The sequence below is a fragment of the Lineus longissimus genome, chromosome 10 (assembly GCF_910592395.1).
Source record: "Lineus longissimus chromosome 10, tnLinLong1.2, whole genome shotgun sequence".
Taxonomy (NCBI): domain Eukaryota; kingdom Metazoa; phylum Nemertea; class Pilidiophora; order Heteronemertea; family Lineidae; genus Lineus; species Lineus longissimus.
In genome coordinates, this window is record NC_088317.1 from 15844280 (window position 1) to 15871822 (window position 27543).

The 27543-nt window shown below is 41.3% G+C and overlaps 2 protein-coding genes across 2 annotated transcripts; one reads left to right on the forward strand and one right to left on the reverse strand.

Moving 5' to 3' along the window:
* Positions 1–945: 945 nt before the first annotated feature.
* LOC135494235 (importin subunit alpha-4-like) lies at positions 946–14245 on the reverse strand. The gene is made up of 10 exons (XM_064782080.1): positions 14112–14245; positions 13494–13538; positions 12781–13043; positions 12206–12378; positions 11628–11854; positions 10984–11115; positions 10682–10810; positions 9060–9164; positions 8420–8657; positions 946–7834 (listed from the first exon to the last, which is right to left on the reverse strand). The coding sequence occupies exons 1-10, from the start codon at positions 14175–14177 to the stop codon at positions 7626–7628; spliced, it is 1587 nt and encodes a 528-aa protein (XP_064638150.1). The 5' UTR covers positions 14178–14245; the 3' UTR covers positions 946–7625.
* A 1473-nt stretch (positions 14246–15718) lies between these two features.
* Positions 15719–26287, forward strand: LOC135494964 (DNA excision repair protein ERCC-5-like). The gene is made up of 11 exons (XM_064783333.1): positions 15719–15885; positions 16561–16678; positions 17238–17413; positions 17647–17846; positions 18405–18468; positions 19165–20944; positions 21279–21613; positions 22005–22218; positions 22587–22731; positions 23136–23412; positions 23989–26287. The coding sequence occupies exons 2-11, from the start codon at positions 16591–16593 to the stop codon at positions 25351–25353; spliced, it is 4644 nt and encodes a 1547-aa protein (XP_064639403.1). The 5' UTR covers positions 15719–15885; positions 16561–16590; the 3' UTR covers positions 25354–26287.
* Positions 26288–27543: the final 1256 nt, after the last annotated feature.

Here is a 27543-nt window from a genome sequence, read left to right on the forward strand (position 1 = left end):
ATATGGAGAATACCTTTCATCCAATCAGAGTGGAGGTAACAAAAGTCATTCAGTCTGGCTTGTGTTTTTGTAACTCGCAATTTCATTGGCTCAAAGTTTTGATTGGGAACTTTTGATTGCGATCTTAGGCAATTCACTTCACTCGTAAGTCAATGGCTGCACAGCTGCTGTGTTGAGAGTGGAATATTGGGTGTGTCACATGCCAGCGATAATTGACTATAGTCATATGTAGTGGAATCGGGGGGGGGGGGGGGGGGGGGTGAGGATCATGAGTAAGGGGGAGGGGCAGCTGAGCCAAGGCCAAGGGCACAGCAAGAAATTAGAGCACCTTGCTCTTGGGCATCTTGGGCAAGTTAATTGCCTGTCAATCTTATCAATAAGTCAACTGGCATCTGGAATAGGATCTTGAGCTTGTCACTTGTCAATTCACCGACTGGTCGTCTGAAATTGGATCTTAGGCAAGCCACTTTACTCTTATACTGGGCAGTCACTTGACCATTCGACTGACAGGTCATCTTGAATGGGATACTGGGCAAGCACTTGTCTGTTAATTGGCTTGGCATCTTGGGCAAGTCACTTCTCTACTTGGTCGTGTCTTGAACAAGTCACTCAACTATTTATTTCTTGGTCATCTGGAGTGAGACCTTGGAAAACTTGTGACTCACTCTACCAAAACTAGGCGCTTGTCGCATCTGAACTCGACAGGTTGATACGGACTTGTTGTTCATTTCCCTATTGTAGACCTTTTGTGAAATCTATTATAAACTGATTTGGTCACATTTCACAAAAGGTCTACAATAGGGAAATGAACAACAAGTCCGTATCAACCTGTCAAGTTCAGATGCGACAAGCGCCTAGTTTTGGTAGAGCGGGTCACACTTGTCTCTCTCATCCATTGATCACAGTCCCTTTAACAGATACAGTGAAGAAGACAAACAACACATCTTGGTCTGAAAGAAACTTCACCAGTTGTGTGTATCTGGCTCGGCTTCATTTACTTTACAACTGACCATGTAATGTACAGTTCGTATTTAAGCTTATAACTATGTTCTGTGTCTTTGGAAATTAAAAATAGCTTACATTTTGTATCAAAGCGATCTCTCCTCAATAAATAAACATTAAAACGTCTAATGTTAAAACAATGAATCCATAGGTGTTGCTCTATACAGATATAGAGAGGATTTCATGCTAAGTAGAGGCAGAAATACAAATACATGCACGTTTATCAGACCATGTGTCTCAAGTCCTTTAGGGCGGACATATTATATTTACTCATTTTGTGCCATTACATGTATTTGCAATTCAAATCACAATCGCAGCAATGACGTCTGCTTCAACAAGGACGTCTGCTAAAGCTAAAACAGACTGTAATTTGGAACAATTTCTCGTCAAATATTTGAATAAACTCTGCTCAGGCAATTGACATGAACCAAATTCTTCAAATATTTAAGAAACATTGTTCAGACAATTCACAGGAATGATTTTCTTAAAATATTCCACCATTTTTTTGAGAAAATGAGTGCAGCCATGTCACTGCATAAGTTGGTTGAATGAGCTGTTTTGCGTCACTTGAATTTGGAACACAAGTACAGTTGAAACACAGGCAGAAGATATATGTAGCAGCCACCTCTATTTAGAATGAAATGCAATTATATTTGGCAACTAACTACGCAAGGACTAGGAGTGGATTAGTTTAAAACCTGCAAAATAATTTTCACAGGATTTTCACCAAAACAGATATTTGTAAAATATTTTTCTGTCAAGAAAAACATTTTCCCAATCACAGGTAATTAGTTTTTTGTCAACTTTTTAAGGATTTTTCCAACGATATTTCTCCATCCTTGCAAGTTGGTCAGCAAAAGCAACTTGTACAGGACATAAGGTAAATTGGTACAATTTTGGCCCCTATAGTGTAAATAACACATAGGCATTACATGCAATTGTACCTGGGCTATAACTGTACCATTTTACCTTACATGACAAGCTACAAAGAACAAGGAAGAGGTTCTGTATAATATATCATATGAATACTAGTATTGGGCCATTTCAATACATTTGTACATGAACATACATCACAAGACAAGTTTTGCAATTTTTTGTAAAAAAGTCATTTGGCAGTGTCAATTAAATTGAGCAAAGCACCCCTCCCACAAAATCATCCCGATTTCAAAAGTTTTTCAACTCGTAAGCACCGTATCAAAATAGCCCAAACCAACAATACTTTACACTGAAAGTGGACTTGAGAGCGTGAGATAGGAATCTCCGTCGGATAGCAACCAGGGAAAAGGCCTCCAAGACATTCAGTTTTCTTTCGATTATCTAGATCTAGAAATGCACCAAGTGATGAACACCGAGACAGAGTTGACCTATGAAAACAACATTACCCCTCAAATATACCAAGTTTCTTTACAGCGACCTCAGAGGCATTGAAAAAAACCGCTAAAAATTGGTTGTGTCTTGGGACAGAACTGTCATGGTGGAAAGTTAACATTACTAGAAAATACGCGTTTCTGATCCTGACAATGGCCTACAAGCATGGTGCTATGGCAATGTGGATATTCGTATGAATTAGTAGAACTGTCAACGTTGTCTCAATTAAAAACTAACTGTGAGAATAATTAAGATCATTAGCATATACGTCATATTAATTCCCTTTAAAGTGTTAACTCTTTTATACCGATGTTTGTTCCTGCCCAGGTCTGAATACCACATACAGGTCCTGCCTGATTCTCCGGAAATTTAGGAAATTTATCATCAATGGTATTTTATAATGTGAATTAATACTGTCATTAAGTCTAAGCAGCTGGAAACCAGTATCAGCAGGCAGTAATATCTTTTTTCCCACTTATTTTGAAGTTAATTTACCTGGTACACAAGCAATAGATGTTCTCTTGGTCAACCATCTTTGATTAAAACGAAATAAATAGACATTTGGATCCCGTCCCTGGTTATACACTACATATCGTGTACAAATACGCACATAATGTTCAGCCAAGATATAACATTAAACCAAGTCTGACACATGCTTGAACTCTGTACATATAAATCATTTACAGTTTAATGGAGACACAAGGTTAAAAATCGCCAAGATTAGTCAAACAAAATTATGATTCTGCTGCATCGCGGGGAGATAATACTCTCATGTAGGAAAAAAACTTTTAAAACAGAGTTTTTTTTATAAACGACAACAATACTGAAGTATAAAATACATAATTTACACGTTAGGCAAATACAACTATTTCATAGTTTTATGACCAATCAAAATTTTTAACCTTGTCTTAACTGTCCTACAAGAAATCAATTTCAAATCGAGTAGGCCCTATTCGGCTGTATATACAAAGAAACATTTGAACAGAATTTTCAGGCCAAGTCGAGATGAAAAGATCTGAATAATACACCTCCCCCGTCTTTAGTGGACAGTTTTATCACGTATAAAACCTTCGAAGACTAGCCTCAAAATGGTAAAATCTCGTCATTGTAAATATGACTTGGAGATGAACTGTTTGAAAATGTTCAGTCCAGTGCTCCGATTCTAGACCCCACCCCAGAGCGCAATTCCAGCACGCCCATGTTTTGATCCCGATTAACCCGAACCGTCCACCATCGGGGGGAGATGGGTCATACGACCACAAGTGAATGCAAACGCAACGTTGTAATTCTGGAACCGTCCACCTAGTATGTGACCACTCAAATTTGGGGAAGGGCGAGGAGCGAGGGGAGTATGATGTCCATTTTGCAATGCACCTCTTAGGCCGAAGTTACATAGACCTCATTCATTCATTTACCACGAGTCACTTTCCGGGTTTTTCTTTCATTCCTCGGTGAATGCACGCCACAAGGCCGTGCATTCACAGGGGAAAGAAAGCAAAAGGGGAAAATGAGTCCTGGGAAATGAACGAATGAGGTCTATGTAACTTCGGCCTCACAAGAGAAGGGACGTAAGGGGGGGGGGATTCATCGACCTTATGCATGAATGATTCATGTAACAAAATTAGGTCATATTCGGGAAAGAAACACACCAGATTCAGTGGACACATACTTTATGGGCAGCTCCCGTTAAGTTCATTAAGTGGACCAGCAGGAGGAAACGTCGAACTTCTACCTCTGCGCTAAAGGGTTCGCCCCGACCGCTACCTACACCCAAAATGTCTCAGACTACCAGTGTGTGTTGCATAGCGAACGTCTCCAAGTGCATTGCCGAACATTAGCTACATTTAAAGTCTAAAATAAACTTGAACAGCCCACATTTGACCCCAAGCGATTAATGTGTTCAGTTCTACTTTCTTCCATGAGGTATTTTATCACTAGATTCAATGACCGAGTTAAAACCAACTGAGTGGCTGTACAGGGTGGCCCAGAATTATTTTCCTTTAGACAATAGAATTCTATTGTGTATCCTTTGTGTGAGGGAAAATAATTCTGGGTCACCCTGTATAATAATACCACCCAAGAAGCCACGAGGGCACACTGTCGATGGGTTCGGGTCCCAGTCGACACCAGATGTAAATACCTTCCACCATAGCATCAGACAGCAAGGCCATAACCCCCTGGCCCTAATTTTTTTATAACCACTGGTTAATGCAACCTGTCATAATCACGTAGGGTCAACATGCTTCAAATGCAAACTTGAATATTCCAGATGGTTCTTGAAAGTTATTTCGTAAGCGTTTCAAAAACCAGCACCAATCACTGACGGGCTAATGCCTAATGGGAATGACGTCTTTCTGCTTCAATATGTGAAATGTAAAAACTTTACAAGTCCATGTTGCCTGCATAATTATACCAGAAGTATATACAGAATTTTTAACAGCATCACAGTTATGCAAACCCTCACAGAAGGGCAGATTTCCGAGAGGTTTCTTGACGAACAGCCTTTCTCAAATTGGCGTGAAAAGTAGAAGATGCACAGAATGTACAACATTTTGCCAGATTTGAAATCAAAGCATATTTTTTTTGAATTTCTTGAATAATGCAAGCCAAAAATGTTGGCAAGAATTTGTTTCTCTCGCAGATTTTGCAAATTACGTAGATTCATGAATATTTGAAAAACCATAAGAAATTTCGCAATCCACCAAATTAAAAAAAATTTTCTGAATTTTTGGCCCAGCACACAAATAGAGAGGGACTGCAAAAAGTTTCTTTTTCACTGTCCAGGCAATGGTAGTTAAAATGTGGCTCATTTAAAACTGCATGTAGCAAGTTAAAACCTTAATTCATCAGATTTGACCTGAAGACAACAAGGGCTTATCAACAATAATTCTCTTTGCTCAATTTAAAATGTCGCAAATAAAGTAGGCAAAGCCTGTAACAATATAACAAACCGGCCAGAAGACGAGAACATTTTATTTTTGGTATAGATCTGCAAAAATTTGTTTTTAAAATTTTTAGTTTTCATTCCTGCCTTTTTGGCGGTTTAAAATCACTCTGATGCCAGAAAACTTTCAATTTCCAAGAGTTATTTAAACATCACCAAAACTCTTCATCATCATCATCATCATCATCATCATCATCATCATCATCATAATAATAATAACGCATATAATAGCCGTTACCGGCTGTTGCGCCTCAATGAGTTAGACCGCAAAATTAGACTTGCAAAATTTGCATAATGTTTCGACACATGTGTACGTTGTTCATCAAGAAATCTCTCAGAAATTTGAATAATTTCGAAATGCAATAGCATTTTTTTCCTAGACACGTCCGAGAACCTCTACGTACTCTGCCTGATGGAACATGGATGGTTTTTCACATTCTGAAGCCATTTTCATGACACAAACATGAAAACTGTACAATATTCAGCCAACAGTGTTCAATCTATAAACCATCCGTAAGGATACACCAATTTCATCCGTTGGATAGTGTTGGTGCCGAACCTCCACCCCCACCCGAAAAAAGACCGGTTCAAAAAATAAATTTGCAAATAATTTCTTATTCAAATGACCAAAAAATCCGTCAAAAGCAAAGGGAGTCTTTGACAAACCAAATTTTTCTTCTTTTTGCAGACGTCATGCTTTCACTTTTCATTTCATCGAAACTTATGGAAGGTTCTTCGCTACCTGCATGCTATCCAACCTTTGATCAACTGGTGTTGCCTGACTCCTAAAGGACTGAGGGTGAGGCAAATTGAATTCGACTTCAACCCCAATTAAAGGTGCCTTTTTAAATAGAAAACGTGCCTCAAAAGTGTCACGATTCACATTACGTTAGTCGATATCATGTAATTTATCAAGTGGTATTAAATTTTAGTTCTCGAATTATCTCAACAGACGTTGCCCTCAGCCCTTTAATCAAAATGTTTAATCTCGCTACACAAAACAAGGATTGGATAACTAAGAAACTTTTTCACAAATATACGATAAACATTGCATTCAATGTCGAGTTTGATTTTTTCTTAAGTACTTTTACGCTCGCAAAGACGCATTATCAATATCATTGACAGAAATTCAGCCGAAATGAACACGAAACACAGCAGCCAAGGCTTAAAGTATTGTTTTATGATCAAGCTTTTAGTGACCCAATTCTTGTCATGTTCCAATAATTCATATATATACAGAACAAGATAAACCAGGAAAAGAGTGATTTCCTCACTGGACTTTTTAACATTTCGGAGCAAACAAGTCTATGGTTTGTTTGGCTACTCTCTTAGTAAGATAGGTGGACTTGTGGCGCCAAAAGTGAGGGATAAAGGTTTCGATGCCCAGACCTGGCGTTTGTTGCATGCCAAGTTCACGATTTATAAAGCAGATCATGATCGTGACCTCACTGAACATAAACAATGTCAAGGCATTTTAAGTACAACTTTTCATTTTGTCTTTTTTCGGACACTTGCATGGCCTTTTGATCTTTCCAAGTTGATAAATGAGGTCGAACCTCAAATCATCCAAAAATACTACAACTGCCAACTCACCGGCCCAAGCTTTCAGCGATGTTTGGTAAAAACTCAAACTAATTGTCTGCAACACCCATGTATCCATGAAAGCCTGCAAACATAACTCTTGGTCAAACCGGCTAACTATACTGAAGTGAAAAGCACAGGCCAATCATCGTGTATTCAAAATGTTATAGGCCTTATCTTTATCAGTCTGAACAGCACAGGATGTGTTTTGCTCTCAGTTGAGCAGTGACAAGCTCAAATTTGTTAACTAATTCATAACCAACACGACCTCAGTAAATAATTTCATGCAGCATATAGACATGGGACCAGAAATTAACTACCAGTATTCAATATATTCTACGAGGATGATTTTGATTACCGAACTGGGATGGATTTCAATAGTTTCTTCCTCACAATTTAGATCTGAAACCCGGAACATTCCAAGTGTCTGAGATTAGAGGAATTAAATGCAGACCTAGATCAAAGCATGTTGGATACTTCACAGGATTTCAAAGCTCTGTAGACCAGTAGAATCCAATGTTCACCTCCAGTCAGTTCTCCATATTCTGCTCTGTTGTATCTCCTACAGCTTGACACATCTGACCAACCAGGACAACAAGTATTGTCTCACTGGTCATAGGCCCATATGCTCGGCTTGCAGGGCCTATGAGGTATATGCTCAATCATGCAGTAAGCTGGTCGAGCGTGTCTAAATGTTTTGCCACAAAGCATTTTTTCGGGTGTCACTTTTCTAGAAGGTGTATCCGCCAGTTGGCGGCAACTGATGTGCTGGGTCCGTTTCGTCAAAATCAAGCGTAGTTTGTCCGTCGCCACCATCTGCCACCATGTTTGGGTCTTGATCGCTGTCCATTTCCGAAAAATAATTGTCAATAATTTGATACGCTAGTCGGTAAATCTCGTAATTGTCGTGTCGTTGTAACACTTCGATTTTGTCAATACCTGGAAGAAGAAATATTGATCAGATGAAAGAATCAATCGATCAAATTTACATTTTCTAAAGCGCTCTGAACTGGCGAGTATTGTTGAGCCCGTTTACAGCCATAAACAGAAATAAGTTCTTGTGACATCACATAGTATCAATGGCATCATGATACAACACATTAGAGGTGATATCGCTTGCACTCATTTTAGTTTTTGCTTATATCTCCGAAATGACAAATTCATGACCTCTGGTGTTGATTTCGAAATGATATTGGTAGCCACTCTCTGATCTGAAAACATTATACAGTGGAACCTCCCTTAGCGGACACCTCTCTATTAAGGACACTAGTTTTGGTCCCAAATTGGTTGTTTCCATTCAATTTGACCTCTCTAATCAGGACACCTCTCTATAAAGGACAGCACTTGTCAGTCCCAAGGGTGTCCGTAATAGAGAGATTCTACTGCATTTGGGATTCAAAATCACAATTGTATCAGAGGGAAAATCAAACCACGTGCTGAGTGACGGCTTTGAAATCATTATCACACCAGAATCTCTCAAATAATTCTATAAACAACGGAAATTCTCATAAAATGCCATCTTACCTCCACATTCGTCAATTAGATTAATCACATCGTACGTATCAGGATCGCGTGTCATTTTCAGAATATTTCCGATGCCGTCCAAGACGACTTGTATCACCTGCGGATCTCTCACTGCCAACAGATTACAGAACGGAGGAATAACACCTTTTTGCACAACCAATTCGACCTGTTCCCGACTGCCGCTGATTGTAAGGTTACTTATTGCCCAGGCTGCCTCTTTTTGGGTTTGAAATTCTCCCTGAAAGTATTGCAGAAACGTTATGATAAACAACAATGGAACCTCCTTTAGCTGACACTTCCATATCAAGCACAACCTCTCCATTAAGGAGAAAAATAACTTGGGTATCATATTCATGGCCAGCTAGGCCTTACAGAATGCTGTGCATACTTGCAGACAGGCTGTGGTTGTTTACTATACAGTAGAACCTACCTTAGCGGACACCTCTCTGTAAAGGACAACCTCTCTATTAAGGAGACTAGTTTTGGTTCCAAATTGGTTGTTGCCATTCAAATTTACCTCTCTAATCAGGACACCGCTCTATTAAGGACAGCACTTGTCTGTCTAAAGGTGTCCTTAATAGAGAGGTTTTGCATTGATTCTCCTGCCACAGACGTTTGTCATCGATATATAAATACTTACGTGACTAAGGTGTTCAATTATTAAAGGTATAAGTCCAGCATCAATGACCGCTTGCACTTGCAGTTGGTTACCCGCGGTAATATTTGAGAGGAACCACACAGCTTCCTGAAATGAAATGTCGGAAAAACTGTTCATTATATATTGGAATACAGTTGTGTCGGTTCAAAACTTTTGGAAAGATAAATCATATCACGTTTAAAGTGCTTTTCCAAAGCCTCATCAAGGCGCTACCCTACCAAAGTCCTAGTACTAATACTATTACATGCTAAATTGCTCGTTTTCAGAGTTCCCACGACTTTCCGAACATTTCGAAAAGACAACTCCATCCAGAGCCAATAACATACAAATTCACGGCCAACTCTCTGCTCAATAATTGCTTTCGGAATGCTCAGAGATAGACCTTGCACCCGAAACATCACAAGAGACACCAGAAGGGTCTCCTCAAGGACACGAGTCAGGACGTCCAAACACTCGCAGACTCGCGCAGAATTGAAATGACCCCGACACGGCAATGAATGACATGATTGAAATGAGACAATAATGGAAGCGGGCTTTCCAGTTTTAATCATCGATCGAAATGATCTCAGTTGCACTTCGTACTTCTGCATTAGAAGCTTCAGACCCGCCAGAAAATGAGGGATGATTGAAATGACATATGGACTGGTAACATTTTTAAATTCTAGGCCTAATTTCGAATACACTTTTTACACTATTCTTGAGTAGACTTCTTCTTGTCGTCGTCTTCGCCGCAGTGACTTGGAATGATAACATCAACCCCACTACCCCCACATAGGCCTAGCTTTAAGATGTGTTTAGATCCCGCCCTGTCGCTTGCATTCACACATTCACACACAACACATGTCCAAGGGTGAAGGTCTTGACATCATCATTGCAATCGCTATTTACGCTCAAGTTGTCGAAATTAACCAGCACAGGCTGATGAGACCAAACACTGAGTAAGAAGAGCCTTTTGTGACCTGGATTTTTAATGAACATTCTTACTTGCCAATTTTTGCAAAAAGAATGAGTTAGGGAGACATGTGGGATAGCGAATACAAAACATGCTTAAACATGAAATGTATAAGCATATACATGTATATGTATAAGCATATATGCGTATAAGCATACTCTTACTCTGTTTTTTTACCAAGACATTTTGGCACTGTTTCCCTGGGCGTTGTCATGGTGATGAGCACAATGTCCCAACGTAACGTAACCTATGTGTTGTTCATCTTCTTCAAGAATGCCATTCAAAGAAAACACATGCTGTTTTCGAAAAGTTATTTTTAACTCTGACAGAGGTCAATATGAATGGAAATGGTTAGCTTAAAAACAAAATCGATGTGCCAGGGTCGTACCTGCCGGAAGACTGACTATAAGAGAACACGTCAACTGTTCATAGTGCCTAGACAGCATGTAAGACTGACAGACTTGTTGAGTTATAGTTTAAATGTAGACTCAGTTTATGTGAAGTAATGAGGCATGTCACTACCTGAACAAATTCTTAGCTAGCTTTTCAACATTGACATATTTGTACACAGTCTTCACGGTAAGCAAACAAATTCCGAACAGCTTTATCCTCGTTCAAATACTTATCACACACAAAATGCCAAATAGCTCACCTTTTTAATTTTGTCTTTTGGATAAGTTAGTAAGGCAGGGAAGTACGACAGAGCGCTGTGATTGAGTACAACTTGCGTCTGTTCGTCTGAGCCGGTCACGATGTTTCCTACCGCTCGCAACGCGGCCGTCTGGAATGGAATTAGAACGATTTTAACACGGCGATTTCTTGTACGCTGAATACATGAGCCTGTGGCTAATTGAATCCGCCAGGGGGCGTAGTCACTGACCGCTTCCCCAGGGTCAATGTTTCGAAGTCCTTCATTTCAAAATCATATCATTACTAAACAAAGCAGATGCTCACCATGACCTTGACCTCCCCGTGGCTAAGTAAAGGAACTAGATCTTCAACAACGCCCGACTCTATCACCATTTGAATCTGGTCGTTTCCTCCATCAGTCAGATAAGACAACGCCCACACTGTATCCACCAGAATCTGAAAGACAGACAGAAAATAACATTTAATGCAATCCAGGATTTAAATTTACAGATGCTTTTCCATTTCTATTAGTATTATTGACAACTTGCATGATGTAATTGCAAATTGGAAATGTAGTAGGCCTACAGACATGCTACTTGTGAAGTCTGGTGGAATGGCTGAATTCCACGAGACGTCACAAGCAATCCAATTGTCGCATATTTGCAATGGCAATCACATTGAGATTTCAGCTTGATAGTCCACTTCAATCTGGTGGGAACAGAATGCCTTAGGAGTCATTTATCTATTTGAAAAGATACCCAAACCTAATTACATCAATAACGTTCTATTAGATCAGTACAGGAGTGGTCGTGTTCTGAATTGCAGACTAGTTGAGAAACTTCTGTGCAATTTTCAGGTACCAGAACTCAAAACATTCTCCATTTCCATAGAAAGACCAAGAAATTCATACACTTTTCTCCAAATTTCCAAAGCACTGCTGCGAAATACAAAACAGGTCTCAAACTTACATTAATGTCATTGTGTTTCGTGAGATACTTGAGTGCGGGCAAGATTTGTAATATTGTCGGTGTTGGTGGTGGTGGGTCCTTATTACGACATAGATTGACTATCACCCAGGTCACGTTCCTCAGAAACGGAAGTGGTAGGGGGGGTTTTCTATTTGGGTCGATGAAGTTCAGCAGTGGCTGCACAACATCATGACTAATGACAAAGTTTCTGAGTTCCGGGCCATCACCTGAAAAACAAATTTCAGAGAATTACTTTCCAAATCACAAATTTCAGAGAATTACTTTCCAAATCACATAATATTGCATGGGTGTTAGTTTTTATACTTATGAAAAACTTATAAATATGGAATGAAACTGTTTGATTTTTTTTCTCATAAACACCAGTTCCTTCATATTTTAGCTCAAATGCAAACTTTTTCAAGGAAATTTTGCACGTGCCACACATACCAAGGAGTACAAGTACCCTGTAAAAGCCGGCCTCCGACAGGACAACTGATCTCCTAATACTAAAAAGACATCTGCTCAAAGTTGTCAAACTTTCTGATTTTAGATTAGGGAAGTGCTTTATCACAACTTACCAATTATGTTCCCAAGAGCCCATACAGCTTGTTCGCAGACATTTTGGTGTGTGCAGTTGAGTAGGCGTAAAAACAGAGGAACAGCACCAGCGTTCACCACAGCTCTTGTCTGGCTAGATGTCCCTGAAGCTATATTCGTCAGAGCCCAGGCCGCTTCAAATTGTAGATTTGGACTGAAGAACAGCAACACGAAAATGAATAAATTAAGGTTTACAAAGGGCAGACTTTCTATGGGAATTAATGAAAACAATGTTGCCTAAGTGATTGAATAAATATGCAGGGCATCAAGGCGAGTGCTTCAGAGGAATTTGCCTTCAATGCCTCCATATGAATTCCGATCTTGTTTCTGTTTTCACATCCCAGATTGGAATTTCTCCCCCGCTCTTATACATGTAATTCTGACCTTGTGATGGTCTTGCCTAAAGAGCATCCCTCTCAAATCTTACTGCCACCCCTCTTAAAATTCCCATTTCATATTTAGAATGAAATATCGGCCATTTCCCCCCACCTTCTAGAAAATTCCACGGGACAGTCAAAGGACAAAAATCCTTTTGTTTGAAGCCCTGTTGACTTACTTCTCATCATGCATGAGACATTCCACTAACGTTGGCAGAATGCCAGATTTTATCAGGTCATCAATAGGTGGGTTCCTTTCACTTGATAAGAGCTTTCTCGCCGACTGCACGGCGCTCAATTGCAGGGCTGGCTGGTCATGTTGCTTAGCGTTGCACACAATTTGATCCAGCGATTGAGTTAAAGGCCTCTCGTTGTCATCAGAGTCGGTACTATCAGTCGTCGGCACATTACGTCTCTTCAGATGGATTTCAGTTCGTTTGTTCTGAGAAAATCAAAAGGAAATTTTAATTGAGGAACTTTAAGCACTAAATCTTGATATAGAATAGCTTAAATAGGCCGTAATTTGACTGGAACAGTAGGCTGAACTGTGACTCAGGCTAGGCTCCAGAATCCAAAACATTAAGGACATGACTAAATGAAATCCTAGCCCTAGACAGTGTCCTAGACTACACTCAGTCAATGGAGAACTCCCATGTGCTGTTCCTAGCTTTCCATTCAAGGGGTTGGACTGACTCAGAAGTGACTGACTGATCCATGCTAGTTGTATTGACTCCTAGCCTTAGCCGGTTCTTTTACACATAGGCTCAATCTTGTTTTGTCATTCAAAGGATCAGTTCAAGACCTTCGAATAATTTCAGGTTTTCCACCAACTCCGAAGATAAGACCCACTGACCCAGTAGTCTGTAGCCTGAGCAGGCCTAATTTTTATTACCTTTCTTAGTTCCACGGTCACTTCATTTCTTCTCCTCCTCATTTCCTGCAATGATCAGATCAGATCAGAAAAAAAATATGAACAATTAATCACTGAATCAGAACTTATTTCTTATTTGAATAAAATTCACATCAAAACGTTGAAAAAGCAAGGACCTGGGGCTGTACTCCACTGGACGAGCTAGCCTTGCCTGGCAAGGCGAACCGTAGGCCTACTCACTGTGACTGTCTGTACTAGTGTTTGTACTGTCAACTTAACTGTGAGGTGTGACCGTCAGCCATCACCGTGTCACTCACTAAATCAAAGGTAAATGAAAGAAAATAAATCTCATCTCGATCTCAGACTTTGTCAGTCTTGATCTTGGACCTAAAACTCTTTTCGTTACACTCTCCATAGAGAGACCATGTCCCACACCCCACTTTTCACTGCTACGCAGAAGTCAGTTCATATCATCATAGTGCACTTGCCATGCTTGAATATCAATAAACGTTGTGGTGCATTTTATGTACAAGAAATGTACACAAAGCATAGCGTTTACGAGACGAAGGTCCGGATTACAACAACCATAATTGATCGCAAAAATACGAGAGAAATCTACACGTTCATCCATATTTTTACCTCTGCATCTTTTCCTTGGTTTTTAAATAATTGTGACCTGCCTTTAAAGGCACCGTCGGAGGCCATTTTCGTAGTTAATTTGAGCTTTGTTGGTCGAATTTCTAATCGCGAAAATTTTTCAAAATGCCGGCCACCTCATGACCTTCTAGAAGTGTGCACCTTATAACAGCGATTTTGATTGGTGCAAAAGTGACCTTGACCCTTTCATGACGATGAATGACTAATTTATTTTTTTAGTCATGTGACAAAATCTCTCCGTTGTATGTCGATTGATTTGTGTATTCAAATGTAGTAGTAGATAGTCTCTAATTTGAAGTAACTCAATTGGTTACAGGATCTTGTGGACAAGTTTAATTAAGTAAAATTGTCCCAGTAAAATTGACGAATCACTGGCCTTGGCTCAGGTGGTACCCTCCCTTTAGTTGCATTGAATTGTAACAGATGGCGCTTGTGTAGTGAGACGAAACTGTCCTTGGAGAAGTGTCCTCAAGCTAAGATTGTGCTCCTCTACTGCTGCAACCGAGTGATTACCAAAACCTGGTAAACGTCATAGATGGAGAAAGGTGTCATAGTTCAGAAGCTCATTATACTGTTGCTATAAATGCAGTCTGAAGGCCTGTCCCATGATTCAGGAGAATTGTCACAAGCTGGCCATGCCCACTCGGTCGACCACATGCATTGCAAAGGACTTGGGCAAGTTCAGTTCAAGTTTTGTCCCAAAAGAACCCAAATCTGTATGAAAAACACATTATTCGAAAGCCTCTCCCTGGGGAATAGGGCACCCCCTAAAAGCAATACGCACTACCCAGAGCTTTGACATCCCAGCATTTAAACGAGTCCTCCCGCGAAGATGACGAATGATTATTGCATCTATTACAGTCCCTGCTTTGCAGCACAGCTGTGTATGTCGGGAATAATTCGAAAAGGTAATATCATCCCAAGCAGTAGCATCCTTTGTAGTCCATTATGTCATCAAAAACATGTATGGGTGAGGGGTCGAGGAAAGTCCAGTGCTCTGGAGTACCTAAGCAGGGAAAAATCTTTTAAAGGGGGACTATAGGCAGGAGCATGGGGGTTAAATTGGCCATCTTCAGGTGACCAACATACAGAGTAAGGGCACTGGGTCAAGTTAAATTCAGCATTAAATATATTCCTTGTAAAAGCTTGAATAGTTTAGACATACTGTGAGGTGCGAGAGATCCCCATTGGGGACTTTCTGTAACTTTAACTTGTCCGCCCTAGTCTATAGTGTCCCTTTAAATTCTTTTCGAATTTCTGCATCTGGGGGTAAAAAAAACTAATGTGCATAAAAAGGTTTCTTGTGGGCTAAGGGGAGGCAGGCGATCCTTTTCCATGATGATCATGACAAACATATATATATATATAGTTTATTTATCGTACTCTTGTACATTTTACAGTATTGTGCATATAATAGTAGTAACTCAATATTTTTTTCGAAACGCCTTGTATAAATTCGTATTACCATCTCCCTCTGAAAGAAAAGCTAGTCGCGGATAGTACCTCCCACTGATGGAAGAGCCCTATTTAGACCAATGCACTTGTATCGACGGCTGGGCTATTAACTCCAACAATGTACGGGTCACTCACCCGAGTCATGAAGTCTATTTTTGCGAATTTGTGCCAAAATCACCAGTCAAACTCCGTTATTTTGACAATCCTGTTGATGTTGTCATCAAATTGTAATATGCATGATGTGAACATTGCAATCATGTGCATTGTTTTTGATTAGTCATGACTATGTAGTGTTGATTGCGTAAGTTTTAGTCCGTTTTTGTAATTTGTTTTTGTTTGACAATCTCTGAAATTAAAGCTGAACTGTCATCATTTTGACGACAAAACTCCTACAGTCCTCGGGCTTATTATTTCCAAGGGGTGGGGCGGGGGCCATTTTCACACTCAATTGATTGTGTTAGCCTACAGCCCAGTGAACATTTATTTTATCTCCAAAACTTTTCAGATCTTTTTTTTCTGAAAAACAAATCGGTTAAACTTGAAGGCCGGAGCCCTCTATTGAACAATCAATGTGTTGTGCATACATTGGTGTTCATAAGTTTTGGTTGAAAATGTACACCTAGGACCAATCAATCCGCACAAAATTTCATATTTGTCAAGAAGAACCCTTTGCCAATAGCATAATAAAGTTTCAAAACATTCCAATAATACCGATAGCCTGAGAAAAAATTATATCCGTACAGCACATCCATCAAATCGTCACTCGCGCATTATGGCCCTGTCAAAATACAAGTTCTAAACTGACCAGTGAAACCACATTTATTTAAATATATTATCAAAAAGTGTATTCTGTGATGGCCTGAGTCTGTGGATTTAGCATATCAACCACAGATTGAGAATTAATTCCACTGTGATCCATCCCAGCCATGTATTTACCAAAACTTGACATTCAAAATTTTGTTTTCCATTCATCTAGGTAGCCAACCAGTCGGTCATACTTTGAACCATGGGAGTCCAGGGGTTATGGCAGTTACTGCAGTCAACTGGGAGACCAGTCACCTTGGAGTCCCTGGAAGGAAAAGTACTTGCTATTGGTATCCTTTTTGAAATTGAAAACTGGTGCTGCATCTCAGTGTTCTCAACTCCAAATATTTTTGACAGGGTGTTGTAATGTAATCATATTTGGACTACTCGAAGCAAAGACCTGCTTGGGGAAGGGAACATAGGGAATCCGAATGAGACATGAAAAAATATGACACTTTTAGGATATGTATGAGGTGGTACAATTTTAGCCTAAGTCAAGTGCTGTGCGGTCTGCCAACTCTGTCTACCTTTAAATTAAATTAAATTAAATTACCATATTTTATAGTGCCCCATACAGGTAAAACGAGCTCTAAGGCACTTTACATTGGTAAAACACTGGTGTAAAACATAAGAAATTTAAAACAATGGTAATAAAGGAAAATATTAAAAAAACTAGAGCACTTTACATTAGTAAAACATTGGTGTAAAACATAAGAAATTTAAAACAATGGTAATGAAGAAGATGTTTGTCAAATTACTCATTGTGACATAAACTTTCTAAGGGTCAAATTATGCTGGTGATATATTTCGGCGAGGCTGGTTGTATCGTGTTTTCCTTGACGATCTTAGATGTGAGTATTTGGCTACACAAGTCGACAAAAGGTGTCCGGGGGAAAGACGGCGCAGCGGTTCCAAATGCCCATCTCCTTAGCTTGTTCCATCGTCTCTGCAAACTCTACTTCTACAGGATCAAGCCGATATTCGTGTTCGATGGGGGAGTACCAGTCCTCAAGAGACAAACCATCGTAGGTGAAAACAATGGTCTTTCTTATTAAAGGCCTATGCCATACTTAAAATTCTTTTTCCTTTTTTTCCTGAAAATTTTTTTTTTTCCTCAAAAATTTTTTTTCTTCAAAAGAAACGTTTTCAAACTTGACAGCCCCTGGGTGGCACTGTTAAAGAGACATTCAAAACAGTCAGGGAAAGACACTTAAAATCAAAGTCCAATCCCTGCACGCAAACTATCTTAAAATTTCAGACTGCAAGAAAACAGAAGGCAGACCTCGCCGATATCAAGTCGAAGAAATCAACCGAAAAAATCCTGGCAAACTTTATTCAGGGCCAGGCACTGAGAAAGGCTGCTGGAAAAGAACCTGCCGATATCACAGCGATTCTGCCACTGGCTTCGACGTCCGAGCAGGATCTGTTTCATCTGCCACCGGTTCCGGAACAGTCGGGGTAAGTCCGGGAGAGCCCAGTCTCTTGGTGGCTCGGTCCATCTCCATCCCACCACAACGTCATGAGGCGGGCTGGGTTTAGATTCTAGGTGAAACCCACTTCTGGAACAGTCAGTGTAGGTCCAGGAATGATAGAGAAGGCTGGGTTTCACTCACAACCCAACCTTAACCATATTAACCGGTTTTCATTGAAGAAGGCTTGGCATGCTTGGGGTGAGAATATTCCTAAGATGTACATGTAATGTCATTCCTGCAGCAGTGTTTTCCCACGCCTTTGACTTGAACATGTCGGACTCACTGGCGTTTTATCAAAAGATTTCTCTACTGACTCCATTTTTGTTATTTGTTCCTTTTTTTAAAGTCATATTTTCACAGTTTTATATATAAAACATGTAGCTGCAAGTTCACTCATAGATAAAAAAACCAATCTGTGCCTAACTTCTTTTAAAATAAACTAACACTTTACTGGGCAGATGTTTAAAAAATAAGCACTTTTGACCAAGCTGTCCATGTAAACATGCCATACGAATGCTTATCTTAATTTCATCGCCATTTCCAGGTCATGTGACGACGAGCCAGATTCGTCCTGGGAGGAAAGGGTCGAGCAGAGAGAGATCATCCATGTAAGTTTGATCCACGCAAAGATGATCGCTGCACGAAGAGCTCACTTGGAACCAGTCAGCATTAAAATCGAGACAGCTTGATGATTCAGTCAGATTTTTAATTTTCTATTCTATGTGCTGCAGTATTCAATGTTGGGAATTGCTACTGTAGAGTGAAAAGTGACTATGCTAATTGCTACTGTTGAGTGAAAAGTGACTATGCTGACGTTAGCTCTTAATAATGCCACTGGTCCTTTAATGTCTCTCACTAAAGAACAATTTAAAATTCTATTTTGATTGAAAAGCTTCCAAGGAAGACTGAAAATACAGCTCTCTAAAAAGTGTTTTACTCTTCCATGAAACACTGAAATACAGCTCTCTAAAAAGTGTTTTACACTTCCATGAAACACTGAAATACAGCTCTCTAAAAAGTATTTTACTCTTCCATGAAACACTGAAGTATCGCTCTCTAAAAAGTGTTTTACACTTCCGTGAAACACTGAAATACAGCTCTCTAAAAAGTGTTTTACTCTTCCGTGAACCACTGAAATACAGCTCTCTAAAAAGTGTTGTACTCTTCTATGAAACACTGAAATGTAGCTCTCTAAAAAGTGTTTTTACACTTCTGTGAACCACTGAAAATACAGCTGTCTAACAAGTGTTGTACATTGTGCATTCAAGTGAAGTGGAAAATGATTTCTCAACATTTCATTGCAGTCTAGTTTTCAAGACCTTCGAGAGATAGACGTGACCAGTGATGACTTCAAGGCATTGCCCCCCGAGATCAGACACGAGATACTGACAGAATTGAAAGAAACTCGGAAACAAAGTCATCGGAGCGGTGCACAGGACCTCCCGCAGGATTCCAGTGATTTCTCAAATTTCCAAATGTCGCGCATTATCAAAAAGAGCAAACTGACCAATGATATCGAACACGCCAGGAAGGAAATGAACGCTCGTAGTATAGAGGGCGTTGCTGATACGCTCCCTGGGAGTCAGGAAATTGAATCTCGGCGAATTATGTCGCGGGATGCGTCGCATGTCATATTTTTGAAGGGTGTGAAAAACAACATTGCAGCAAGTCCGAAGAAAAGTTGCGCCCCGGTGAAACTGCCGGCAAAAAGGGTTGCAAGGACATGTACTTCTTCAAAGGTCTTTGAATTAATTTCAGTTGATTCCCAACCGAATTTTGCAGCTGATACTTCCACTGTTAAGAGTGTCAAGTCAGCTGAACAAAGGGTGCCACTACCTGAAGGTCAAGGTCACGACACTGAAAAAGCTCAAGGCCAGGCTAGTAAAAAGACATCTCCATCAATAGAAGTTCAGGGCCAGCATAGTGAAAGATCATCTGCTTCCACAAAAGTTCAAGGCCAGGACAGTGACAAACCTTCTGCTTCCACTGAAGTTCAAGGTGAAGACTGTGAAAAAATGTCTGCTCCAGCAGAAGGTCAAGGCCAAGACAGTCAACCATCATCTGCTTCAGCAGAAGGACAAGGCCAGGGCAATAAAAAGCTGTCTGCTGCAGCAGAAGTGGTGGAATTAGATGACAGTGGTTCAGATGTTGAGTTCATAGGCCAGGAGGGGATGACCCTCAAAGATGTAAGATATCGCAAACACGTCCATATACGAACCAAGAGTGGAAAATTAATAAATTGCCAGCTTGTTCCCCCTTGTAACAACAGGTCACCACAAGGTGGAAAAAGCAGTGATGCTCCGAAAAGAATTGTCACCAGGGTTGGCGGGTCCGTGGAAAGTGAATCTGGGGAATCGGACATTGAAGTAATGGACGTGACACAAAAGCTTCCATCTGAAGTATCACCACCTTCTCAGCGGCGTGTGTCAGTTCCGCTAAATTCTGATACGCTGCGTTATTTGGATGACAAATATGTTCGCACGCCGCTTGAATCGAATCAAAGAACGGATGAAGTTGGTGGCGCGGTTCGGACTGGTCCCTCAAAGAGGACGGTTGACATGACTGGTTCTTCGTCCGATAGTGATATTGAAGTTGTCAGTCAGGTTTGTACGCCGATAAAATCTGTCCAGGGCCCAACGCAGTTACAAGCAGGCTCTGTACACACTTGTAATCACCCCGGTTGTGTTAAAAAAAGACTTGAAAGAAGCTGTGTGACGTTGGACTCAGATGATTCAGATTTGGAGGAAATAGCAAATCCACGAGACCTATCGGATCCGAGTACGAAGAGTGTAGCTTGTGGTCAAACTCGAAATAAAGGTGGCGCTTGGATTAGGCCTAATTTGAACACTGGAAGGTCTTATAATGTTAGCGGCACGAATTCAGGGAAGAATGGTTTGGTGACAAAAAAAGTTACGGAGTCGGCAGTACAAGTCATCCGCGATATCAGTGATGACGATGACACTAATGAGTCTGGTGATTCGGATTCTGATGAAGTTGACAGGGATGCTGATTCGATAAAAGAGAGAAGTCTGTCTGTTGCTGTCATCTCAGACTCCAGTGATGAAGCGGAAACTGATGAGGATGGTAAGAATAGATGCTGAGCTAAGATGCAGACCTGCAAATTACATGTATATCCAAAAACCTTACATTTCGATTCGAAAAATAATTTAAGTCTTTGCAGGGAAATCGGGCTGAAAAGGTTAAGCAGTGGTATTTGGTGAATTCAGAGCCAGGGCAGCTGCTCCCAAAGAGGCTATCTTTTTAACAGTGTTGACGGCAATAGACAGATCGTCATCCAACTTGTGACTGTCAGTGTAAACTTGATACATGATCTGGGCTTCTGACATGCAAAAAATGGCTTTGGCCATTTCATTTTACTAGTAAAACAAATTCTTATATCGAATGATGTAATTTTCAGATGATTTCATTGTGGTTGAGCCAAACATCAACAGCCTCCCTTCAGACGAACCAAGTACCACAAAAAGGCCAACCGTACTGCCTGATTCAACAGTTGCTATGGCAACAGATGCAGTTACCATAGCAACCGACGAGGGTTCCACGGCAACTGAGCTTGTCGATGATGCAGTTGAAGAGACGGTTAATCTTGGGAGCCAGATAGAAAATTTGACGAAAGACGATGTTGATGATATCTTGGAAAGTCTTGCTGTGACAAAGCAGAGTCTGCTGAAAGAACGAGCTAAGCATGAAATGATGGCAAGGACGATTACGGAACAGATGTACAGCGAGGCGCAGGTGAGTGTTTTCAAGTGAGAACAACCTTCTCTTGTTGGGGCTCTTTGACAATTTCAGCACCCACGTCTCATACCAACCCTGTTTCAGATTCCAGGGCAAATAGTCTATCGGAGATAGCTCAAAATAAGGTTTTTGCAGTAGCTACCCCAAGATCAGTGCTTGCTGAATCAACAGAGAAATGATTACTACATGTATGCCCCCTAGCTGTATTCTGTTTTTCTGGTTGAAAAGGGACCGAAACTTCCGCCTTTTCCGCACTCCCCGACCCCTAAAAAAACTCCCAAAGTCAGAATGGCTTTACAACTGACTCCGGCATTGTGTGTAACTGCATTTCTATTTACTTGGACAACCAGTAATCACGAATGCTGACCCCTTTAGGTTGATTATTCAGGGATTGCTGACGTTGTTCGGGGCACCCTATGTCCTAAGTCCAATGGAAGCTGAAGCACAGTGTGCCTATCTGGACTTGACTGACCAATGTGACGGCAGCATCACCGAGGACAGCGACACCTGGCTGTTTGGCGGAAAGACGGTCTACAAGAACTTCTTCAATCAGGACAGGCTGGTGGAGTGCTACAGATTGGAGGCGATCAAACAGAAATTAGGTTTGTGATTTGAAGAGTTCCATCGGGAGTGTCCGGGGAGATTTGCGATAAATCTTAACATCCTCCAACTAGACTGAAAGCAACAGGTGACGATCTATCGACTCTGCTGACTCAGAGTCGGAAAATACCTTCACTAAACAGGCTTATGAGAATCTCCTCAATGTGAATATTGAGGTTGAGAGCAGACTCCACTTCATGTGCTTCAGACCTGCTCCCTGATGAAGAATAGAGAGAAATTCTGAACGCAGAAGAAGAACTGTTTAGACGTTGATACGTCCAAGAATCGAATCCACAAGCTCCTGATTATGAGCCTGGCTCTACTGCCACTACCACTGGTCTCCCCATTCAATAGCATGTTTATTTTGCAGGCCTTGACCGGGAGAAGTTGATCAACATAGCGCTGATGTGTGGTTGTGATTACACGGAAGGGATTCAGGGAGTCGGCCCGGTCACTGCCGTGGAAATCATGGCCGAGTTTCCTGGCGATGGATATGAAGGGCTCAAAAAGTTCAAGTAAGCGACTGTTTTCCTTTAGGTGGATCTTTTGTCTGAAACCGTCTTTCGAGGGTCAATTCATATACAGTGGAACCTCTGTTAGCGGACAACTCTCTATGAAGGACAACCTCTCTATTAAGGACACTAGTTTTGGTCCTAAATTGGTTGTTTCCATTCAATTTGACCTCTCTAATCAGGACACCTCTATTTAGGACAGCACTTGTCAGTCCCGAAGGTGTCCTTAATAGAGGTTCTACTGTATGTTTAAAATAAGATTGCAGAGATATATGTGATTGGGGGCCTCCTAGTGAGGCTGACGCCCTCCATCTTTGGCTTGTGGAAGCTATGTTCCTACCCTTACTCCAACACTACCTCAAGAGGAGAAAGTGTGTTGTCTAAAATTTTCTGTTTTCAATTTCAAGAGAATGGTGGGATGAAGCACAAAAGCAAGTCATCATTCCCAGCGAGACGAAAATCAAGTCAAAATTACGCCACCTCGAGATCAAATCCGGGTTTCCCAGCGCAGCAGTTGTTGACGCCTTCCTTAATCCGGCCATTGATGCATCCGTTGAGACGTTTACCTGGGGTCGACCTGACCTTGACCTTTTGAGAGATTTCGCTACGAGGAAGTTTGGATGGACGAGGACAAAAACAGATGAGTTGCTGCTGCCTGTGATTAAAAAGATGAACGCAGGAACGGTAAGTAACGTGGAACTTCCCTTAGTGGAGACCTCTCTATTAAGGATGAGTTGGGGTCAAATCCAGTCCAAAGAAATTCTGAAAAACCATCTGTTTTTAGCATTTACCCTTTTACGGCAACTATTTGTCACAAAATCATCTTTCATTCTAGTTTCTGACTATCCAAAATAGCTTTAGAATGATTTGGTATTTCTGGTACAGTGGAACCTTTCTTAGCGGACACCTCTCTATTAAAGACAACCTCTATTAAGGACACTAGTTTTGGTTCAAAATTGGTACTTTCCATTCAATTTGACCTCTCTAATCAGGACACCTCTTTATCAACGACAGCATTTGTCAGTCCCGAGGGTGTCCTTAACAGAGAGGTTCTACTGTACATGTAGATAACAACAACATCCGTAAAGTCATAAAAATGAACCAGTTTTCGTCGTGAAGCCCACAAGAAGGGCTCAACCAGTTGGGAACTATGTCATGATTCGAATGGGAATTGATCCAACCGTTTCTTGGTCGTGGGCCTGAATCTTACTACTGCACCACTGCAGCCCTGATGTTGCAGGCATACCTTTACTCTTTCAGATACAACAGACAATCACAAAGTTCTTCAAGCCGACGTTTCTCGAAACTGGAACGAGAAACGTCAAGAGTAAACGGTTGAAACGGGCGCTGAATCGTGTTGCTGGACCACCAGCAGGTGGCGCCAGTGAGCCAGAGAAGCAGACGCCTGACCAGGCGAGATTGAAGAAGGCTGTTGCGAAGGCGACGCAGGTTTTGCAACGGGACGCTGCCCAGGTGAAGAAGGGGCGAAAACGGAAAGGGAAGGTTGCTGCTGTGTCAGAAGGTGACCTGGAGGAGACGGAGCATGGGATTGCTGCTGAGGATGGTGGAGACGGGGCTCCCAGGAGGAAGCGTGGAGTTGGAAAACCGAGGGGAAAAGCTGCTGGACTAAAAAGTGCTGAGCCAGATTCTGTGGCTGAAAGTACCATGGCAAGTTTGGACTCTGAAATAGTCCCGGCTGAAGGTGGTAATGTTAAAAATACGAGGGGTGGTGGGAATAGGAAGAAATTGGCACCCAATAAGGAGGGGTCAGTTGTTGAGGGAGATGGGTTTTTGATTGCGGGTGCTGATTTGGATAAGTCAGATGATAAGGATCTGGATTTTGCCCTGGGGCACTTGAGTGAAGGGCATGATAGTTCTGAGGGTGAGGGGCCAGTTTTGGCACCTAAGAGAGGCAGAGGTGGCAAAAGGGGTGCCAGGGGGAAAGGTAGGGGCAGGGGAGGGCAAAAGGCTGATGATGTTGGGGGAAGTACTGTTGCATTGGATGGCAGTGAGTCCTTGGCAGGGGAGGTGGGTAAGGGGAAAGTTGCTAGAGGGAGGGGTAGGGGAGGTAGGTTAACTAGAGCGAAAAAGACTGATGCTGTGGCAGAGCGTGCTGTCTCATTTGAAAACAGGAATTCCTTGTTGGGGGAGGTGGGCTGTGGAAAAGGAGCTCGAGGTAGGGGCAGGGGAAGAGGGCGAGGTGTTCAAAGGGGTGGACGTGGGAAGAACGCTGCCTTGTTGAGACCCAAGCCAAATGTTTCCCTGATAAGAGATGAAGTTAACTTGTCCGATGAAAGTTTGGACGAATTTGGCTCGGATATGGATGATGATATCCTCAGCCAGGCCCTTGATGCAGTCGAGCAAGGAGAATTACAGCCTGGGGCTCCAGAATCCCAAACCAAGGATGCTGGATTTCTCGAGGATAGAGAACCTAGCACTTATTTCACTGAAGCTAAGAAGGCAGCTAAGAGGCAGCGGGTACAGGGTAAGGAAGATGGAGAGGCTGGAGTTGTATCTGAAGAGGGGGGACCGTCTGCCAAGGGTAAAAAGGGAAAAGGGCCAGGAAAAAAGGGTATTAGGGGTGGGAAAATCAAGGCTGGTAGAGGCAGGGGGGCCAAGAAGTAACTGTTTCGTAGTGCAGCCTGTATTAATCACTTTTCTTATCGTGGCAATGTCAACATGGTCAATGAAATTGTATGGTGTCGTGGATCATATTTAATAATGATAATGTCTTGTTATTTATGGAGCGTTACTCAGAAAGATATAGCTGATTTCTCACATTTAATGGGTGATATGAATAAAGACTAGTAAATGATTTTACTTCTGTTTTGTACAGAAAGGCCTAGTGTAAATGTACATGGGGTTTTCAGTAAAAGCAATTGCTAGTCTTTATTCATATCACCCAATGTCCTTTAAAGCAATTAAGAGGCTTATCTGAATCGTCAATCAGAGTTCCAAATGCATCAATGCAAATGTATGTTTACATATTTGTATAATATATTCCTGTACCAAACAAAACATCTGCTGTATTTTGATGTGTCTTCAACATGTATGATGAAATCACACAAAATTGCCAGCTGTTTTTTATTTTGAATGAATTAGTTTGTGGCAGCACTGCATGGAATAATTTTTTTCTCGTGAAGCTGTCAAATTGTAAAAATTCTGAAATGATTTGCTTATTACAATACATTGGATTGAAAAATTTTTGACGGGTGTAGAAAATTTGTTGTAAATAACAATTGTATATACGAAACAAAATGACTTTGTGCAGTTCTTGTGTAGCTGTATTGATGGCATTTCGTAGTAACGGTACCGTTTTATTTCTGGTAAATGTATTTAATTGTGTTGAGTCTCTATTAACTGTTTGCTGATGTGCTCGAGTGAAGGTTTTTGAACTTGAAACAACCAATTCTAGCTTTGACTGCTTCAATATTTTTGTACAAAGCCAAGCAGCATTTGAAAGTGTTTAGTTTCAAATTCAAGGTCTTACTCAGTTTGTATGCATGGATTTTCATTTTGGGTATAGTTTTGATATGACTTTTAGTGGAGTTCAGGTGAAATAAAATATCTTTTTATAAAAAACGCGGTTGTGACATGTTGTTTTTGACTCTGCTGGGTAAATTCCTAAAAACTGGACCTCTGGACTTTAAACTGATCATTCTTCATCATTCAACCTGCCCAAACTATCTTAATCCCCTTGGCGAGATTCAGCAGCTTGTCGATTCAATGTCCTGCTGTGTTTCCCTCCCCACTTTTTCCCTAACGTTGGTGTCTGCAGGCTAGAATTTCTGTCATAAATCCTGGTGCAGGGACAGTCTTGTAGGATGTGCACTGCTGTCAGCTGCCACAAGTCCAAGATCTGAATAGTAGTTACCAGCCAGCTTCACACGTCCTAGAAACTCACAACCAAGCTGATGGCAGTAGCTGCTACAGTGTCCCAGATTTGAATAGTAGTTACCAGCCAGCTTCACTCGTCCTAGACACTGTGACTGTCACAACCAATCTGATGACAGTAGCTGTTACAATGTCCGAGATCTGAATAGTAGTTACCAGCTGGCTTCACTCGTCCTAGACACTGTCACAACCAATCTGATGACAGTAGCTACTACAATGTCCGAGATCTGAATAGTAGTTACCAGCCGGCTTCACTCGTCCTAGACACTGTCACAACCAATCTGATGACAGTAGCTGCTACAATGTCTGAGATCTGAATAGTAGTTACCAGCCGGCTTCACTCGTCCTAGACACTGTCACAACCAATCTGATGACAGTAGCTACTACAATGTCCGAGATCTGAATAGTAGTTACCAGCCGGCTTCACTCGTCCTAGACACTGTCACAACCAATCTGATGACAGTAGCTGCTACAATGTCTGAGATCTGAATAGTAGTTACCAGCCAGCTTCACTCGTCCTAGACACTGTCACAACCAATCTGATGACAGTAGCTGCTACAATGTCCGAGATCTGAATAGTAGTTACCAGCCGGCTTCACTCGTCCTAGACACTGTCACAACCAATCTGATGACAGTAGCTGCTACAATGTCTGAGATCTGAATAGTAGTTACCAGCCGGCTTCACTCGTCCTAGACACTGTCACAACCAATCTGATGACAGTAGCTACTACAATGTCCGAGATCTGAATAGTAGTTACCAGCCGGCTTCACTCGTCCTAGACACTGTCACAACCAATCTGATGACAGTAGCTGCTACAATGTCCGAGATTTGAATAGTAGTTACCAGCCAGCTTCACACGTCCTAGAAACTCACAACCAAGCTGATGGCAGTAGCTGCTACAGTGTCCCAGATTTGAATAG

Bases quoted from the DNA above. Each gene is read 5' to 3' on its own strand.
- LOC135494235 (XM_064782080.1), bottom strand. From the start codon at position 14,177: ATGGCCTCCGACGGTGCCTTTAAAGGCAGGTCACAATTATTTAAAAAC. The intron at 13,539-14,111 runs GTAAAAATATGG...TGATCATTGCAG, and splicing joins ACCAAGGAAAAGATGCAGAG to GAAATGAGGAGGAGAAGAAA. The intron at 11,116-11,627 runs GTAAGTTTGAGA...TCTGTCTTTCAG, and splicing joins CGAAACACAATGACATTAAT to ATTCTGGTGGATACAGTGTG.
- LOC135494964 (XM_064783333.1), top strand. From the start codon at position 16,591: ATGGGAGTCCAGGGGTTATGGCAGTTACTGCAGTCAACTGGGAGACCA. The intron at 22,219-22,586 runs GTTTGTGATTTG...TTTATTTTGCAG, and splicing joins GGCGATCAAACAGAAATTAG to GCCTTGACCGGGAGAAGTTG. The intron at 23,413-23,988 runs GTAAGTAACGTG...TTACTCTTTCAG, and splicing joins AAAAGATGAACGCAGGAACG to ATACAACAGACAATCACAAA.